The sequence below is a fragment of the Bubalus kerabau genome, chromosome 11 (genome assembly GCF_029407905.1).
Source record: "Bubalus kerabau isolate K-KA32 ecotype Philippines breed swamp buffalo chromosome 11, PCC_UOA_SB_1v2, whole genome shotgun sequence".
NCBI lineage: Eukaryota > Metazoa > Chordata > Mammalia > Artiodactyla > Bovidae > Bubalus > Bubalus kerabau.
This window is the reverse complement of record NC_073634.1, coordinates 87,994,378-88,007,842: the sequence shown is the minus strand read 5'-3', so window position 1 is coordinate 88,007,842 and position 13,465 is coordinate 87,994,378. Positions and strand designations below refer to the sequence as shown.

The following is a 13,465-nucleotide window of genomic DNA, read 5'->3' as shown; positions in this document are numbered from 1 at the left end:
CCGTCCCGAGGTTCTTACGGGGCCGTTTGACTCACAGATTTGGGGGTTTTGTTTTTTGAAACGAAGAGGCTTCACTCAGGGATTCTTAAATAGCAGCCTATGTCCCTGGCTGGGTTATAGAAAGCCTGTAAGTCCCCTTAAGACAAATCTATTATTATTGTACGTGCTTTTGAGAATGGGCATCGTCAGCTAAGAGGGGCCAGAGCTTTCATCAGATTCTCAGGTAGGGTCCGGACCATAAAGGTCAACAGTGTTTCCAATCAGTGTCTTCAGTTTATGAAAAGGAGGGCGGCCGAGTGATCCTGAACGCTTTATCCACCTCCTCCAGATTATCGGTGGCCAAGCCAGGATTATATTCTCAAATTAGATGGTTTCTAGGCCAGCGTTTATCATCCCCCCACCACACACCACAAAATGATGATCGAGGAGAGTGTGTTCTAACTAATGAAAAAGAGACCGAAGAAGCTAAATGATGGTGAACTGTTAACATTCAGCGTATTGCTGTTAGAGCAATGTTGGCTCTCCATGCTTCCCAGTAAGGAACACCCACACCCGCCCCTCACTCTTGCAGACACGGAATAGACTCATCATAGCCACATTCCCTGGGCAGATAGGAAAGCCACATTCCAAACCCAGAGATTTGTATCGCTGATTTAGTGGAGGTCTTGAAATGAATGAAAACGTTTGTTTTTTTTTTTTAACCTGAGAAAAATCTCTGTAGTGTTAATTCTTATTAGATCTGTTCCCAAAAGGTATTGAGGGTGGATTTGCTTTCGAAATAACCCCACAATGAGGTGGCATTTCACAGGCTCATTTTGATTCATAGAAAATCATTGCATAACTGATTCATTGAGCTAGATATGTGTGGAGGAAAGAGAGAAAGGAGCGTGGCTGCTTTCTTAATCAGAAGGACTGTGTCCTTTCTTAGCTCTGCCGCTGGGGGCTTGATTCGACTTGTTATCCGAGCCTCGATTTCCACATCTGTGAGATGAAGGTACTGAATTACGTAACCTTCAGTCTACATATTTAATCTATTAATTGCTATTATGTTGTATACTGCTATACAATCCAATTCTGTAGCAAAAAATATTTTATATATGGTTGTTAGAGCTGTGTTGTGTTGGTGTATGGATGCTTTTTTTTTTTTTTCTTTGAAGGTAAATAAGGTGTTTTCTGTGCAGCTTGGGATGTCTCAAATTTTGCCTTAATTTTTCTATAAACAGAGGCGATTAGGATAGAGAGAAAAACATAACAGAACTTACCATTTGTGTATTGCATTACATCTTGGTAAGCATTCTGACCTTCATTTTCTCATATAATCCTCCCAACACTGTGAGTCAATCACTTGCCCTTTTGCACATGAGGATTTGGAGGCTCAGAGAGGTCAAGGGACTTATTCAATGCTGCACAGCTGGGAGGCAGGGCCAGTGTGATCAGGGGTTCAAGTTCAACCTATGTCTATGGGACGCATCCGCATTCTGTGATCTGGTTGTATAGGAGGCATCTCTGACTCTTGATATTGTTCATCCTGCCCTAGGTGTTTGATATCAGCTGCTACCAGGAGTCCCTGGCCCCCTGCTTTTGCCTGTCTGCCCACAGCAACATCAACCAAATCACCGAAATTATCCTGGGGGAGACCAAAGCCTATGTGTTCTTTGAGCGGAGCTATGGGGACATGCATTCCTTCGTCCGCACCTGCAAGAAGCTGAGGGAGGAGGAGGCGGCCAGGCTCTTCTACCAGATCGCCTCAGCCGTGGCCCACTGCCACGACGGGGGGCTGGTGCTCCGGGACCTCAAGCTGCGGAAATTCATCTTTAAGGACGAAGAAAGGTGAGTCTCCTTCCTGTCCAGGCCCGTGTGCTATGCCAGGCTGCTCAGAGCAGCCTCAAGCTGGTTGGAATGGACATTCTTGGGCTGCCTGTCGTCTAGGTGAGGAGGAGGGACTGTGGAAGGACAAAGGGAGAAATACTGCAGTGTTTTAAGTGCCCCTGAGAAGCGGTTTGCTGCTCCTCTAAGAGATGGTTATCAGAGGCTCACAAGTGCCAGGATATTCTGTGATCCCGTAATTAATTTTGTTTTGGTGTCATGAACTCTGAAGGTGGCTGCCAGCCTCTGTGGCACTTTCAGCGTGAATAAGGCAAACTTTTGAAAATTCTGCCTTTGGTAGTGTCCATGCCTGGCATCAGTTGTTTATCATTCATTCATTCAAGAGATACTCCCTAAGTCTGTTCCTAAGTTTGAATCACGAGTCTCAGGACTGTGACTATCAAGATGTGTTAGCTAGTCAATGACCTAATAAAGGAAGTGTTACTGGCCCACATACAGGTATGTGCTGGGTCAGTTGGGAACTGGGGGCTGGGGTGTCAGTTCTAACGAGGACTTGAAGAGTCAGGAAAGTTTTTATAGGAGAGGTGAATTTGGAGCCAAGCTGAATGTGGGAAGGACCGGCGTTCCAGGTGAGGAACCTGTCTGGGCACGTGCCTGGCTATATGAAAGTCTTGGTTGTTTTAAGAGACAGCTGGACAGGAGGCTGGGCATCTGGGCTTCATTCATGGTCCTTCCATTAACTCATTACATCATGTTTAGCAGACCCCCACTGGGACCCTGCTTTCTGCTCCAGCTGACTTTGATTGTAAAAACTCTTTCAAGTTCCTTTTTTTTTTCTTTTTAATAATGTGCTTTTTTAGAGGAGTGGAAGCAACTGATGCATATTCATTGCTGACTATTCCAAGAATTACTGCAGGGGCTCTACATACGTGATGTCATGGAATTCTTGTGACTGCCTTGGGCTTTCCTGTCTCCTATTAGCAAAGTGTTTAGTGAAGTGAAGGTTCCATTGTCACAGTGCTATTCAGGACCATCTGACTACAAAGTTAGTGTGCATCATTCATTCACTTGCTCAGCAAACATTCTGCAAGTACCTTTTATGCATCTGGTACAGATTTGCTGTCATTCCTTTCCATCCTCCAGTTAGATTAGCCCATCTATCCCAGTGGCCTGTGATGTTTTTAGGTGATTGCTTATGGAAGCCTGATGGCATCCAAAAGAGGGAGATCTAGTGATGTGTGCTCTGGCTTTTCTATCTTTACGGTCCGAGATAATCTGGCAGTAAACGTCTGGGAAGCATTTGGGGATTAGCCCAGGTCAAAGGGCCTGTGGTTACTTAGTCCGAATGGAATAATTTCACGAGCATTTATAATCTAACAGAGTAGACAAAGTGCAGACGGCCACTGGATTTCCCAGACCCACGGAAGTTGGTTATTGTTCCATATTTTTACCCATAAGGGAGTACCATGGGCCTCTGTGGTGATTAAAATCCTGGTCTCTGACAGTGGATGGCTTTTACCTTCATTAATAAGCTAAAGAAGGTGGGGGCGCTATTTGAAGATCTAGAGTGTGGGAGTGATGGTTCTCTTTCTCTTTCTGCTTACCTCCATCTGCCCGTGGATCCTGGAGACCCAGGTCTTCATCCTATTTTTGCCCTTCCTCCTCTCTGTGACCTTAGATTGGTCCCTCCCGCTTGGCCTCAAGTTCCTCATCCTTTTCTTGTCCTGACTCTTTTGCACGGGCTCTAAGGTCTTCCTGAGTCCAAACACTTAAGTATGTGCCACTTTGAATATTCTCATATACACCTGACTGAAAGATACACACCTGACTCCAGCAAGATACTGACAGAGATATCCTTTTTGCCCTTCAATGTTCTATCTTCCTTGAAGATCTAATAACTAACTAAAAAAATAAGAGGTATTATTTAGTGACCTATTTAAGAACCTTCCGTGGTGGCTCAGTGGTAAAGAATCCACCTGCAATGCAGGAGACACGAGAGACGCAGGTTCGATCCATTGGGTCAAGAAGATCCCCTGGAGGAGGAAATGGCAACCCACTCCAGTATTCGTGCCTGGGAAATCCCCTGGACAAAGGAATCTGGCAGGCGCAAAGAGTTGGACACCACTGAGCGACTGAACTCGTACACACGAAAGAGCCTACTATAAGGTTATCTTTCAACACTTAATTCTCTCTGCAGGTTGGAGACGTGAGTATTAGCGTGTCATTGGGTAGATGAGGGCTCCGAAGTGTAGCTGGAGAAGTCTCAAAGTTAGAAGACCCATTCTCTGTTAAGTCAACTCTCAAGAAATTCATTTGGCCACCACAGGGATTCAGGACAATCAATGCCCTCTCTCATGGGGATCCTCATTTTTAAGCATCATCTTTGATTGTGTCTCTTTAGAGAGGAATTGCAGGCATATTGGCTAGGATGTGGGGTGGTAGCCCATCAGGTCGTAGCACAGCCGTGGTAGATATAGATGCATCAAGTGGGTCCGAGTAGATTGGACGTTCCCGGGTCACAGGCTATGGGAGCAGAAGTCGGCGTTAGAGATTCTGTGCTTCAACCTGTTCATTTTGCCATCAGCGAGCAGAGCCCCAGAGGTGAGGGTGCTTGTCCAAGAGCCCACAGCTCTTCTGGAAGCAAATATGGGCTGAGTCTGTTGGGAAGATCCCCTGGAGAAGGGAAAGGCTACCCACTCCAGTCTTCTGGCCTGGAGAATTCCATGGACTGTATAGTCCATGGGGTTGCAAAGAGTCGGAGACGACTCAGCGACTTTCACTTTCACTGACCTCATGTTTGAGGGTGTGAACTTTTCCCCCAGAACTGCTTGTCCTTTATGGGGAAATGTGTAAGATAATTCGTGTGTGACGGCAAAGCCAGAGTCCTTGATGTCACAGGGGCCGAGGAAGAAATGGTCACACATAAGAAACTTCTAACATGAGCCCTGCAGGGCTCTGATGCTTGGTCTGGAGTTACATTTGGCTTATGCAGAAGACTGTGACCCTTTCTAGAAAGAACTAGAAAGAAGTATCTGGTGTGAATGTGAAGCTAGGACACCACAGAAGCAGGTGGTGTCACGCTCAAAGGTGGTGTCAACGTTCAGTCCTGAGGTGGGGGCAGGGGGATGAATTGAGCCATTGGGATTGATATGTATATACATTGTTGATACTATGTATAAAATAGATAACTGATGTGAGCCACTGTATAGCACATGGAACTCTGAATGGAAAGGAACTCCAAAGAGGGGATATGTGTATGTGTATAGCTGATCCACTTTGCTGCACAGCAGAAACTAACACAATACTGTAAAGCAAATCTACTCCAACAAAAATTAATTTTAAAAAAAGCTCAATCCTTTTTAACTTTGAAGAGCATTTTCCTTCTGAAAAAGACAGTGTAAGTGGCAGGTAAGAAGCTGGCCATCGTCTGTTGCCACCGTATCTGAGAACCTGAGTCAGAGCAGCCCTGCCCCTTAAGGAGCCCTAGAGAAAGGAGAACCCCTTGCCCCAGCCATAGGGGAGGCAATGGGCCTCACAGCAATAGGTGACCTTGCTCAAGGTCCCACAGTCAGTCTGATGATGGAGGCAGCCTAGAAATCCTGTCATTTCCTTCCAGAGCTCTTTCTCTGCCCTAATCCCCAGGGAGGCCCCAGTGGATTTGCTTTGAGAAGGTTGCTTTCCTTTTCAAGGACATCTTATATGTTTTCATCAGTAGGCGATAGGACCTTTCTCATTATCACCCAACCATCAACTTTTGGTAAAAGATGAATAATGCTTAGCAGCCTTCTTTCATCTTGTTTGGGCTTTAACCTCTCTATTTTGGACTGTAAGGCTGGTTTTGTCACTCAGGATATTCTAGTTCCCAGGGGCCACTGAGTTTCATGGTAGTCTCTTCATTGGCCTGCATGGTGGCTGTATGGCGACCACGCCTGTATTTCCGAGAGGGACAGGAGCCAGGGGCTCTGGGATCTCTTCTGGGCCTTGCTGCTTGCAACCTTCACTTTTGGTCCCAATCAATAGGACCTAATGAATAGGTATTTCAATAGGACGAACATTTCCTCCTCTCATGACAACGTGGAGGTATGAGAAACAATGAGTTGATTTGAAAGACTTTGAAAAGTTAAAACAGTAGAATCTGGATCTGTTTTCTGATTATTAAGGCATTGGTTCTGTGGTGCCCGGGGTGGGGGTTGCACAGAAGAGACCTTAGGAAGCACTGCTTTATTAAGCTTCAAGTCACCAGACATCTCTTTTGCACTCGTCTGCATCAGCCTCTCTCTCTCAAGGATGTGCTTCTTGTTCTTTGATGATCTTGAAAGTGATCAAAGGGGAAAGCATTACATAGTGAAATTGGCTGATGCAAACAGCCGACTCATTGGAAAAGACCCTGATGCTGGGAAAGATTGAGGGAAGGAGGAGAAGGGGATGACAGAGGATGAGAGGTTGAATGGCATCACTGACTCAATGAACATGAGTTTGAGTAAACTCCGGGAGATAGTGAAGGACAGGGAAGGCGTGTGCTGCAGTCTGTGGGGTCGCAAAGAGTGACCAACAGGTGGTTCAGAGAGAGACCTGACTCTGGGTGACTTCTTATGCACAGATTTCCCATTCTAAACCATCTGTAACTCTCAAGCCCGTGGCCATCCATGGAAACATGCTTAATAGAACTGTCATCAGCCTTAAGTCCAGCTTCCTACAAGTGGTTTTGCACACATTATACATGGATGACACCTGCAGGTCTATGAAGATTTAATGCTAGGGTGCCTTCTGCCTCTGGGTTGAATCCGCTGCACCTCAGATTCTTCTGCTCCTGTTTTATTTGTTTACTGTTACTTTATTTACTTATTGGCTGTGCTGGGTCTTTGTTGCTGCTGGGCTGCTCTTTTGTTTGTTTGTTTTTGCAATGCACGGGCTTCTCATTGCAGTGGCTTCTCTTGTTGCAGAGCATGGCCTCTAGGCTCATGGCTACAGTAATTGCAGTATGCAGGTTCGGTAGTTGTGGTGCTGAGCTTGGTTGCTTCTTGGCATGTGGAATATTCTCAGACCAGGGATCGAGCCCATGTCCTCTGCATTGGCAGGCAGATTTTTATACACTGTACCACCAGGGAAGTCCTATTTATTGTTTAGTTGAACCAGATTCAAATTCTGACTCTACCACTTGTTAACTACCTGATTAAGTCATTTCATACTTCTGTGCTGCACTTTCCTCAAAGCAGAAATAATAGTTGCATCCCTAGAGGGTGGTTATGAGAGTTAGATGATCCTGTGACTCACAGGCAGGGCAGGTGTTCACAGTCAGTAGCTGGTCCTAGAGTCATCCATGGGGCTTCCCAGGTGGCGCTAGTGGTAAAGAACCTGCCTACCAATGCAGGAGATGTAAGAGATGTGGGTTCAGTCCCTGGGTTGGGAAGATCCCCTGGAGAAGGAAATGGCAGCCTGCTCCAGTATTCTTGCCTGGAAGATTCCATGGACAGAGGAGCCTGGAGGGCTACAGTCCGTGGGGTTACAAAGAGTCAGACACGATTGAGCACACCAACTACTTAGAGTCATTGATAAAATGATACCCTTATGGGAGAGCTTCCCTGGTAGCTCAGTTGGTAAAGAATCCGCCTGCAATGCAGGAGACCCCAGTTCGATTCCTGGCTCGGGAAGATCCAATAGAGAAGGGATAGGCTACCCACTCCAGTGTTCTTGGGTTTCCTTGGTGGCTCAGCTGGTAAAGAATCTGCCTGCAATTCTTTGGGGCTCTGCCTGCAATTGAACCCAGGAGACCTGGGTTCAATCCCCTGGTTTGGGAAGATCCCCCAGAGAAGGGAATGGCTATCCACTCCAGTATTCTGACCTGGAGAATTCCATGGGGTCGCAAACAGCTGGACACGACTGAGCGACTTTCACTCACTTTATGGGAGAGCAGTTCCCAGAGAATGGAGAATGTAGCAACCTTGTCCCTGAAGTTTGATCCCTTGGGATAGAAAGGTTAGATTTAAGCCATATCCTCCCCTCTTCTTTTCGGAGAAGGCAATGGCACCCCACTCCAGTACTTTTGCCTGGAAAATCCCATGGACGGAGGGGCCTGGTGGGCTGCAGTCCATGGGGTCGCTAGAGTCCGACACGACTGAGCGACTTCACTTTCACTTTCCACTTTCATGCATTGGAGAAGGAAATGGCAACCCACTCCAGTGTTCTTGCCTGGAGAATCCCAGGGACGGGGGAGCCTGGTGGGCTGCAGTCTATGGGGTCGCACAGAGTCGGACAAGACTGAAGCGACTTAGCAGCAGCAGCAGCCCCTCTTCTTTGTTTAATTATAATTGCTGGATTCGTATTAGAAGGGCAACTGACAGGTCAAGTACACATGGTGTGGAACCTGCTGCTCAGAAGGGCTAAGCGGCTCACAAGCAGTCAGAAAGGGAAGGTGGACAAGGGCACTGGCAGGGTGGGAGAAAAGGGTGGATTCCGCCCCTCCAGGCCTGGACCGGCCACGGTGCTCCCACCCCTGTTTTGTTGCCTCTCCTATGGGCCGGGATGTTTCTTTAGGGCTGAGCCTCAGCCACACTGTGTTTTGAGGAAGTTAAAGCCCTACCCTAACTGAACTCACCTTGGACACACCCTTTGCATCCCCAGTTCCTGTAGTAAAATCTGAGATGGTCTGTGTGTAGTAAAATGTAGTAAATGTGATGTAGTAAAATCTGAGTAGGACTGAGGCCTCTAATCTGAGAACTCCCAGAGGCTGCGCCCATGTTCTCCAGCCCCTCTCATCCTGCTCTGGGATTAAAGGGGTCTCCTGGTCAGGTCTTCTCCTTGAGGCCCCAGATTTCAATTCCAGCCTCTAAGGGACAAGGCTGATTTCTCCGCTGGAGTCCATCCCTCTCTGGATTCCAGTCTGTTTCTCTTGCACTTCTTCATCAGTTTAACACTGACATGTTACCTAACCTCTTCTGCCCCATTGGCTCATCATAACGGGAAGACTTTGCTCACGAAATTAAGTGAATTAAGGAAAGTGAACCTGTTGCTTGGCGCACAGTTGGCCATCCGCTCCTCTTAACCTCTCCTGGACTTGATTCATGTCTGGGCCTCTGGGTGACAGCGGGCCAGCCTGCTGACCTAGAACTTGAAGAGCACTTTAAGCTGCTACAAGCTGCGGCTGCAGGGGGGCCCCCTGAAGCATGTAGGGAGGTGGGGGAACATGGTGCCTACAACGGTCCCTGTTTGCCAGCCGAATCTTGCCTGTCCCTTGGAACAGGGCTCCTTGCCACCCTCCCTCCCCAACCCCAGCTCCCTGCCCCCAACCACAATTCGGTGTTGACGTTTTTTGCCCAGAAATACCCCCATGTGAACAAGACGGCTTCTGAACATGTTTCTTCTTTGGTTTGAAGATCTTTATCTCTTGACGTCACAGGTCTCATTTCCTCTGCTTTGTGGAAGCTGATCAGTGCCTGCTTCTGCTGGAGGGGAACTGGGACCCTGTGTAAGAACCCGGGGGATGAGGGGCAGTATTTCCCTGGAACAAAAGCCCTCTTCAGGGGCACAGGGGGACTTGCACCTCCCTGCAGGGGGAAGGCCTCTTCCCTGCCACACCAGACGAGATCAGTGCTCCCTTCCCCAGGCAGATGTTAGTATGTGTATTAGTTCTCCCTTTAGATCTTTAAGGTTTTTCTTGGCTCCAGAGATGCTCCCATATCTAATAAAGTACAGAGGGCAAGGCATTGGAGTCCTGGAGACCAGACTCTGCTTTCTTTCATTAATAGCAATACATATTAAGTTGTGGGCTTCCCTGACGACTCATGTGGTAAAGAATCTGCATGCAATGCAGGAAACTCAGGTTTGATCCGTGGGTTGGGAAGATCCCCTGGAGGAGGAAATGGCAGCCCACTCCAGTATTCTTGCCTGGAGAATTTCACAGACAGAGGAGCCTGGAGGGATACAGTCCATAGGATTGCAAAAGAGTCGGACACGACTGAGCTTGTACTGCCACGCATCCATTGAGTTGTAGGTTTGTTGAATTTTAGGAGAATTGCCATTCTGCTTTAAAGGCGATGGAGCTCCTGGAATTCTCTTGTTCATGTTGACCCCTTGGATGTAATCAGGCACTGTCCATCCTTTGGGAAAGCTCCTCCCCTTTCCCTCTTCTCAGGACGTGTCAGGAGTGCTCACACTTGGATCTGTTACAGCGTGTTTCTCGCTCTCCTCTTACTATCCGTGAGCATCTCCAGACTGTCCTCATCTCCTAGCCTGGGAACTCATCGAGGTCGGAGGCTGTCTCTTGTGCACTGTTCCCTGAGCCTGGTGGGCATTGAGTGAATGAGAATTCCTTTTATGGACCAGGAGCAGCTCAGATTGGATTCTCATGTCAGAGTGAGAGAGGCAGGGAATGTATTCATTTAATGATCATCTCAGTCATTGCCCAGATGGGAGCCCTGAAAGACTGAGACTTACAAATCTCCCTTGTAGACACCTTTTAAAAAGACTATTATTTATTGAAATACAGTTGAATTATAATGTTGTATCATTGTAGACGGGCTTCCCTGGTAGCTCAGACGGTAAAGAATATGCCTGCATTGTGGGAGACCCGGGTTTGATCCCTGGGTTGGGAAGATCCCCTGGAGAAGGGAATGGCTACCCACTCCACTATTCTTGACTGGAGAATCCCATGGATGGAGGAGGCTGGTGAGCTACCATGGACTGGACCATGGCTACAGAGTCCATGGTCACAAAGAGTCAGACACGACTGAGCGACTAACACTTTTTCTTTCATCATCGTAGACACCTTTTAAAGAGAACTGTTTTCAAAGGTCCACGTCAAGTAACAGATAAACCCATCATTCCCATTTTGAATTAATGATTTATGCAAAAGTGACATTTACTTAAGACACCATTATTTATGTCTGTGGTGGGTGTCTTTTTATTTATGAAGGGCTTCAGGTCATGATTAGAGGGGAGGGCTTCCTCAAGGTTCTGCGCTTAAAGATAGACTAAATAGTAGGTATTCTTCAGCAGGGTTTCTGGCTAGGGTATTGGGGCTTAATAAATTAGCTGACGGGCTAGATTGGGAACCACAAGCAAGTGGAGCAGAGAGAGCAGTGGTGAGATTTTTTGATTCCTCCATTTGGCCTTTTGCCCTTGGCTTGCCTTCTCTGACATGGATTGGGGATAATGAACGTAGAGTATCCAGCACAGATATACTTCAGGGACTTAGGACACCTGTCATTACTGCTCTCCGTAATCCTCTGTAGCTTTGAGCCTCATATTCCAACAAGCTGGAGATTTGTTTATTTGTTCAACAAATATTTATGGAGTACAAGGCATTATATGTGCCTGGCACTAGTCTAGGTGCTGGAGATACTGAAATACTGGATGGAACAGAAGCCCTGCTCTCACGGGACTTACATTTTAGTAAAATAATTAGGATCCACCATGTACCAGGCCCTGTTCTAACCAAAACACATAAATGAACGAATTTTATCCAAATTAATTACTATAATTATTTATTTACTTTTTCTATTGGAAGATAACTGCTTTACAATGCCGTGGTGGTGTCTGCCATACATCAACTCAAATGAGTCATAATGTTTTTATATATATATATATATATATATATACACACATATCTCCTCCCTGCAGAGCCTCCCTCCCTCTGGGGGAAGAAGAGGGTAGAACAAATTGAGAGAGTAACATTGACGTAATATACATTATACTTGTAAAATAGATAACTAGCAGGAAGCTTCTGTATATCACAGGAAGCCCATTCTGGTCCTCTGTGATGACCTAGAGGGGTAGAATTACTGTATTTAAATCAAGTTATTTGATTTAAATCCAGCTATTTGATTTCAGGTCCTGCTATGTGTATCACCAGTATACAGATGAGGAAATTGCGGCCTGGGGTTGTACAGCCAATCAGTGCAAATCTGGGGGTGGTATCCAGAGAGAGAGACCTGGACCCCAAGCTTACATTCTCAAATGCCACGTTAGCTACAGAAGCTAAATGCCAGGTAAAGTGCCACCCTTGTACTGGACCCATAGAAGGAATTTTCTTATGCAGCTAGGCAACAAGTGAACCCACAAGGACTTGGCTGACTGCAGTCTAAGTGAAGCTCAGTCCTCAGTTTTCCCAGAGCGGTCTTGGCAGAGGTAGACTCGGCCACCAGTTAAGCAGACCTCACAGGCAGTCCTTGTACATCCTGCTCTTCCACTTTGTGGAGTGGGTTTAGGTTCCTCTGCAGGACTCTAAGCTGGGGTCCGTCTATCTTTTCATCCCTCATACCTAGCCCAGGACTTAGCATTATACATACTTAGTGAATGCGTGACAGTTGACTCAGTGGGAATATGACTAGCCCCATATATCCTGGAGTCATAAATATTATAAGAAAACCCCCCTAAATAGACTGATGGTAGAAGACAGTGGATGGAAACACATTTCAAACATCCCTTAGCCAATGCTCTTGGCAATTTCTCTAAACCACAGACGAATCCAGTCTCTCTGAAATTTCTCTGGATTCTAGATATTGCAGTTGTTAAGCAGAGTCATGCCTAGATGCTCTGAGTGCTAGACAACATGTTGGAGCTGAGAGCGTTGGACACATGGGGATCACACTATCTTGCAAACGTGTATTAAGCACCTGTCATGGCACTACTTACAGTGCTCAGTATTGGGGATGCAAGACGTGATAGCAGAGACTCCTCACCTAATGGAAGACACAGTGCAGTGCTTATTTTTAACACCACATCTGAGAGGAAGGGTGTGCATTAGAGAGCTATCTGGGAGCAGGAAGAGGATATTCCAACAATGGAGTGGGCTGTAGAGAAGGACTGCGTTAGGGAGGAGCTGGGCTCCTCACAGGGTAGTTCTGAGAGATGCAGGAGGGAAGGGGAAAGGTCCAGAAAGTGCCAGCAGTGGGTAAGGAGGGACTGCTCGGGGAGGGTATTGTGAGGTGGGGCTAGAGATGAAGGTGAAGAGGGTCTAGGGCCATGGCCTCACGTCTGGGACCTTGAGGACTTTCGAGGTGGCACAGTGGTAGAGAATCCTCCTGCCAATGCAGGAGACTTGGGTTCGATCACTGGGTCAGGAAGAGCCCCTGGAGAAGAAAATGGCAACCCACTCTTGCTGGAGAATTCCATGGACAGAGGAGCCTGGTGGGCTACAGTTCATGGGTTCGCAAAGAGTTGGATATGAGCACACACAGACAGGTTGGGACCTTGAACTTGATCTGAAACTCAGCAGGAGCCATTTAAGGTTTTCTCTAGACAGGGCAGGGACAGGTCAGGTTGTGCTTCTGGACGTGTGTGTGAAGGACAGACTGGGGACGGACATGGACTTCAGGATGCTGAAGCTGAATCATGACCCAGGCCGTGGGATTGAGAGGGAGGGCTAAGAGGGGAAGGGGCTTTATCAGGAAGGGAAGGCCCTTCCCCAAAGATGTATAAGGTGTAAGTGACACAACCAAGAGCAGAACTCAGACTTCCGACTCCCTGAATTTGTTCAGTCTCTGCCTAGACCACGTGGGGAAGCCACAAGTGAAACCCCCAACCTGGGTGGCCTAGTGTGTGAACCAGCTGGGCCAGGTTCACAGTGCTGCTGCCGGTGGGGATGGAGGGGTCGGAGGGACTGGCCTGAACCTTGCCCCGCCCCACCAATGAGGCATGG

At 47.2% G+C, this 13,465-nt stretch overlaps 1 protein-coding gene across 1 annotated transcript in view; it reads left to right on the top strand.

Annotated features, from left to right (window-relative positions):
* The window catches only part of TRIB2 (tribbles pseudokinase 2), a 29,686-nt gene that overhangs the window by 4,170 nt on the left and 12,051 nt on the right, over positions 1–13,465 (top strand). The window contains exon 2 of the mRNA XM_055540904.1: positions 1,538–1,830. Within this exon, the coding sequence (XP_055396879.1) occupies positions 1,538–1,830 (293 nt within the window). The remainder of the gene's footprint in view (positions 1–1,537; positions 1,831–13,465) is intronic.